The following is a 6,408-nucleotide window of genomic DNA, read 5'->3' on the forward strand; positions in this document are numbered from 1 at the left end:
TATCCCTATAGAAATGGTGATACAGCAAATGCACAATCTTAGTATTATATTGCTATATATTCCCCCTTTAAGCACCGAATTCATGCTCAATTACCGTTTCTGTACGTTCTGAGATGTGTTTGGGCTTGTTAACTCATAAATGACAACATAGAAATGTGTCATACACCCAGTCTAAACAGGCAACCACAACATTAAGATTACAAATCCTGTATACATGACTCTGAAACATGTAGGTTAAAGCCCAATATCCTATGACATGCGGAATTAAGGAGTATTGCTGGTCGCCCATTTACATTATCTTATACAAATAATGGATCTGTAGGGTTTAGGAATGATAAATACTGCAGGTTAAAAATTAATGACCACCAACTCTCAAGCACAGGCACATGTACGTCTCCACCAAGTATGGTTTTATAAAGAAGCTCTTAGAATGAAGTTAGCGTTACGCAAAAACAGGACATATTATAGACAGGCACCAGGGTAAGTGCCGTTCACAGCATAGTCTTGTTTATAAACATTATGACAGCTCTATATTATATAATAAAACACTGTCTATTAAATATAAATATATATAAGTACTCTGTACACAACCTAGGTGTCATGGGATTTAAATGGTGCCCTTCGCTCTCTCTGGGAGGATTGAGGAGACATGATCTTCTCTCTATACCACATTATGCAAGGGAAGAACAGGGCAGATTCTACCTTAATGCAGGAGAAACCAAATAAAGGGAGGGGGGTTGCTTCCTGTAAGATATCTAACCAGTCTAACAGCATCAGAGTCAGAGGGAAGAAGAGGGAGGAGGAGGAAAAGGAGGAGGGAGGGAGGAAAATAGCCACTACTGTGCACATCCCCCTCCCCCACAACACAGAGACACACTCAGAAGTGAGCAGCCTCAGCTCTGACAGTGTCCTGATTACACTTTACACTTGTACACCCCACCCCCAGCCTCATGACTCTATTTAACCACAAAAATCCAGTTGTCTACATTTATCACATCTCAGACAATGGTATTCCATGGACTCAGAGCAGACAGCCTGTTAGCCAGCCTTATTTGTGGGGAAACCTGTTCAATTAAAGATGCAGAAATCTGCCATATTAATTATAATACTTGACACTTCTCATAGGCAATCTTCTTTGTTATCCCTATGTTATACAGGGCATTACTGTTATCCATTCATTGTATAATATATTATCAAGGTCAATAAGTTGCATGACACTAGAGCCATTTGATTTGTCATCATTCATTTTTAGATACAAAATTACAAACTGGACCATAACTACAGTCCTGTGACCCCTGCCATGAGGGCCACTAGGGTTACAAAATACATGAGAACACAACTAGCTAAGATTATAATAATATTAAGATTGGTAAAAAGGATTGCTTAACCCCCCCCCCAATATGTAAAGAGACAATTGCCTATGTGCTATGTCAATTCCATTAAAAAATACGTTTGCTTCTTACTTCAATATTTGTGTGATGTCATTCAACAATACAAGTTGCTTTTTATAAAAATGTACAAAGGTTGTTGTATCAATTGCCATAAACTAGATGGAGTGATATCCATCCAGATGTCATACTATGTAGCACAGCAGCAGGGGTTAATGCACCTCTCCCAGGTCACTGATCAGATCGATGTAGGGGTTAATGTGAGGCAGCACAATGACTGGCTGGGATCTTGCTGTCCTTTGTTATATGATCAGTGTGCAGGGGGCTAAGCCACTTAGGAGATAACACAGAGGGATCACGACAAGCTGCCTCCTGCCAATAACTACACATCATGAAGCACACTGGGGTCAGACTGGCATCACCATGTAGCATCCCCACCCCCAAGAAATAAACTCAATCTCCAACAAGCACTCAACTTCCTCCAGAAATAAAAGTGCTGAAAACTTTGAGGCATTGCCCATTGCTGCTGGCTCCACCCCTAACCCCGCTCTGAAAACACACGGGATAACCCCCTCCCCTGCACCTCCTTCCCCCCTGGTGCCCACTAGCTCCCCCTCTTACCATGATCAGAGTGTGGTTCCTGTGCTCAGCTGTCTCTGCATCCTGCTTGCCCTGTTGCTGTGGGGGGTGATGATGGTGATGGTGGGGCTGCTTGCTGGCACCACTTCCACCTCCAGCAGCTACAGCAGCAGTAGTAGTAGTAGAACCTGTGGCAGGAGGTGCCCCCTGGCTGGTGCCTGACTTCTTGGCTCTTTGATCCAGTGTCCTCTGATACAGATTCACCGTGTCCCTTCTTTCCATCTCCAGTTGCTCAGCCTGGGCTTGCTGGTACCTGCTCTCGCAGTTGACATGGTGCCTCCTGCAGCCCTCGATCCTCTGCCGGAGCCGCTCCACCACGGTGCTGTGCTTAGGAATGCTCACGCTGCCGCCGCTGCTATTGTTCGGTGCATTGGGGGCAGCAGCGCTGGGAGGGGTATTATTAGCACTGTGACTGGCGACCCCGCCGATGCTGCTGCCCAGGGCACTGCTCATGCACACACTGCTGCCGTTGGTAGAGGCAGCGGGGGCTGCGAAATCCCCCATGCCAGTCCCCGTGCACACTATTTTGGTGGAGAAGTTTGCGCTGTCCCCTGGAGCTGGGCGTGTTGGGGCTTTCACCAGGTGGGCTCGTTATTAGGGTGCAGAGCCAGCATGGATGACACCAGGGCAGTGCACAGCCCCCAGGGAGGAGAGGTGAGGGCAGCTCTCATAGGATCAAACCCCCCCAAAAAAAGTACAGAAAAGCAAGGCAGGAGTTGCGGAGGAAGGCCAGCAGCAGGTCAGCACTCGTCTTCTGTCTATAATCCAGTGTATTCCCAGACAGGAGCAGGAGGTCCAGGCAGTGGGTGACCACACATGACTGTCACTTGCACACACAGACACAACACACACACATGCACACTCCTCCTCTCAGCAGACACACTCAGCCTGCGCTCCCCGGACACTAAACTTTACTCGTGTGTGCAGCAAAGCGTCCAAAGTACTTTTTTTGTGGATCTCCTGCATGTTAAACGCAGTGCAAAAAAAAAAGGGGAAAAAAAATCAACCAGAGATTGAACCAATAAAATGAATGTATCTCTTTCTACATAAGTCATAAATCCTGAGGGAGAGACAAGGAGGAGGGAGAGGCAGGGGGAGAGAGTGGAGCAGTGCAGGCTGGAGCTGATAGAGCACGGCTGCCTAGTGCTGACACCGCCGCTGCTGCCTGTACTGCTGCTGCTGTTATTGCTCCTCCTGCCACCATCACAATGATCAAGTGCTCTCCTCCTCCTCCTCTCACCGCTTCCTCCTCCTTCATGCCAGCGGAGTGATATCAGGACAAGAGCTCAGTAAACATAAGCGAGAGGCCGTGAGGCGGCCCCGGGGACCAGGTGCAAAACCAGGAGTAGAGTCTGAGCTCCAGCAGCACAGGAGGGGAGGGAGACGCCGGGGCACACGGTCAACTTTTGACCTTCCCTCGGTAGTGTGTGCACAGGGGAGGAGGCAGTCTGATCCGTGTGTACACTGTCTCTCACCAAATCTGCCCGTCACATTTATTATCCGTCTACAACACTCTCTGTGACTGAACCTGTCCGGTGCAATGTCTCTCTGACACCTTCTTTGCCCAAGTGCTACCCTGTTTCTCTGTGACTGACCCTGCCTGTGCCCGGTGCACTGTCTCTGACACCTTCTCTGCCCAAGTGCTACCCTGTGTCTCTGTGACTGGACTTGCCCGGTGCACAGTCTCTGACACCTTCTCTGCCCAAGTGCTACCCTGTGTCTCTGTGACTGGACCTGCCTTTGCCTGGTGCACTGTCTCTCTGACACCTTATCTGCCAATGTGCTACCTGTGTCTCTGTGACTGACCCTGCCCGGTGCACTGTCTCTCTGACACCTTCTCTGCCAATGTGCTACCCTGTGTCTCTGTGACTGACCCTGCCAGGTGCACTGTCTCTCTGACACCTCCTCTGACTATGTGCTACCCTGTGTCTCTGTGACTGACCCTGCCTGTGCCCGGTGCACTGTCTCTCTGACGTCTTCTCTGCCAATGTGCTACCCTGTGTCTCTGTGACTGAACCTGTTTCTCTCTGAAACCTTCTCTACCAATGTGCTACCCTGTGTCTCTGTGACTGAACCTGTCTCACTGACACCTTCTCTGCCTAAGTGCTACCCTGTGTGTCTGTGACTGACCCTGCCTGTGCCCGGTGCACTGTCTCTCTGACACCTTCTCTGCCAATGTGCTACCCTGTGTCTCTGTGACTGAACCTGTCTCACTGACACCTTCTCTTCCCAAGTGCTACCCTGTGTCTCTGTGACTGACCCTGCTTGTGCCCGGTGCACTGTCTCTCTGACACCTTCTCTGCCAATATGCTACCCTGTGTCTCTGTGACTGAACCTGTCCCTCTGACACCTTCTCTACCAATGTGCTACCCTGTGTCTCTGTGACTGAACCTGTCTCAGTGACACCTTCTCTGCCCAAGTGCTACCCTGTGTCTCTGTGACTGAACCTGCCTGTGGCCGGTGCACTGTATCTCTGTGATTGAACTTGCCTGTGCCCGGTGCACTGTCTCTCTGACACCTTCTTCCCAAGTGCTACCCTGTGTCTCTGTGACTGATCCTGCCCAGTGCACTGTCTCTCTGACACATTCTCTGACAATGTGCTACCCTGTGTCTCTGTGACTGAACTTGTTAGCCTCAAAAAGGTATCGCCTGATTTCTTCACTCTTTTTCCTGTCTCACTGACACCTTCTCTGCCCAAGTGCTACCCTGTGTCTCTGTGACTGACCCTGCCTGTGCCCGGTGCACTGTCTCTGACACCTTCTCTGCCTATGTGCTACCCTGTGTTTCTGTGACTGACCCTGCCTGTGCCCGGTGCACTGTCTCTGACACCTTCTCTGCCTATGTGCTACCCTGTGTCTCTGTGACTGACCCTGCCTGTGCCCGGTGCACTGTCTCTCTGACACCACCTCTGCCAATGTGCTACCCTGTGTCTCTGTGACTGACCCTGCCTGTGCCCGGTGCACTGTCTCTGACACCTTCTCTGCCCAAGTGCTACCCTGTGTCTCTGTGACTGGACTTGCCCGGTGCACAGTCTCTGACACCTTCTCTGCCCAAGTGCTACCCTGTGTCTCTGTGACTGGACCTGCCTTTGCCTGGTGCACTGTCTCTCTGACACCTTATCTGCCAATGTGCTACCTGTGTCTCTGTGACTGACCCTGCCCGGTGCACTGTCTCTCTGACACCTTCTCTGCCAATGTGCTACCCTGTGTCTCTGTGACTGACCCTGCCAGGTGCACTGTCTCTCTGACACCTCCTCTGACTATGTGCTACCCTGTGTCTCTGTGACTGACCCTGCCTGTGCCCGGTGCACTGTCTCTCTGACGTCTTCTCTGCCAATGTGCTACCCTGTGTCTCTGTGACTGAACCTGTTTCTCTCTGAAACCTTCTCTACCAATGTGCTACCCTGTGTCTCTGTGACTGAACCTGTCTCACTGACACCTTCTCTGCCTAAGTGCTACCCTGTGTGTCTGTGACTGACCCTGCCTGTGCCCGGTGCACTGTCTCTCTGACACCTTCTCTGCCAATGTGCTACCCTGTGTCTCTGTGACTGAACCTGTCTCACTGACACCTTCTCTTCCCAAGTGCTACCCTGTGTCTCTGTGACTGACCCTGCTTGTGCCCGGTGCACTGTCTCTCTGACACCTTCTCTGCCAATATGCTACCCTGTGTCTCTGTGACTGAACCTGTCCCTCTGACACCTTCTCTACCAATGTGCTACCCTGTGTCTCTGTGACTGAACCTGTCTCAGTGACACCTTCTCTGCCCAAGTGCTACCCTGTGTCTCTGTGACTGAACCTGCCTGTGGCCGGTGCACTGTATCTCTGTGATTGAACTTGCCTGTGCCCGGTGCACTGTCTCTCTGACACCTTCTTCCCAAGTGCTACCCTGTGTCTCTGTGACTGATTCTGCCCAGTGCACTGTCTCTCTGACACATTCTCTGACAATGTGCTACCCTGTGTCTCTGTGACTGAACTTGTTAGCCTCAAAAAGGTATCGCCTGATTTCTTCACTCTTTTTCCTGTCTCACTGACACCTTCTCTGCCCAAGTGCTACCCTGTGTCTCTGTGACTGACCCTGCCTGTGCCCGGTGCACTGTCTCTGACACCTTCTCTGCCTATGTGCTACCCTGTGTTTCTGTGACTGACCCTGCCTGTGCCCGGTGCACTGTCTCTGACACCTTCTCTGCCTATGTGCTACCCTGTGTCTCTGTGACTGACCCTGCCTGTGCCCGGTGCACTGTCTCTCTGACACCACCTCTGCCAATGTGCTACCCTGTGTCTCTGTGACTGAACCTGCCCGGTGCCCTGTCTCTTTGACACCTCATCTGCCAATGTGCTACCCTGTGTTTGCCATATTTACTGTCTGTGCCCGAAGCACTCTC

At 50.8% G+C, this 6,408-nt stretch overlaps 1 protein-coding gene across 2 annotated transcripts in view; it reads right to left on the reverse strand.

The window, feature by feature from the left end:
- MAML3 (mastermind like transcriptional coactivator 3) overlaps positions 1-3,200 on the reverse strand; it is a 201,127-nt gene extending 197,927 nt beyond the window's left edge. For both annotated transcript variants that reach the window (XM_072119437.1, XM_072119436.1), the window contains exon 1: positions 2,010-3,200. In XM_072119437.1, coding sequence (XP_071975538.1) covers positions 2,010-2,531 — 522 coding nt within the window. In that variant the 5' untranslated portion in view covers positions 2,532-3,200. The remainder of the gene's footprint in view (positions 1-2,009) is intronic.
- Positions 3,201-6,408: the final 3,208 nt, after the last annotated feature.

The sequence above is a fragment of the Engystomops pustulosus genome, chromosome 1 (genome assembly GCF_040894005.1).
Source record: "Engystomops pustulosus chromosome 1, aEngPut4.maternal, whole genome shotgun sequence".
In the NCBI taxonomy this organism is placed as follows: domain Eukaryota; kingdom Metazoa; phylum Chordata; class Amphibia; order Anura; family Leptodactylidae; genus Engystomops; species Engystomops pustulosus.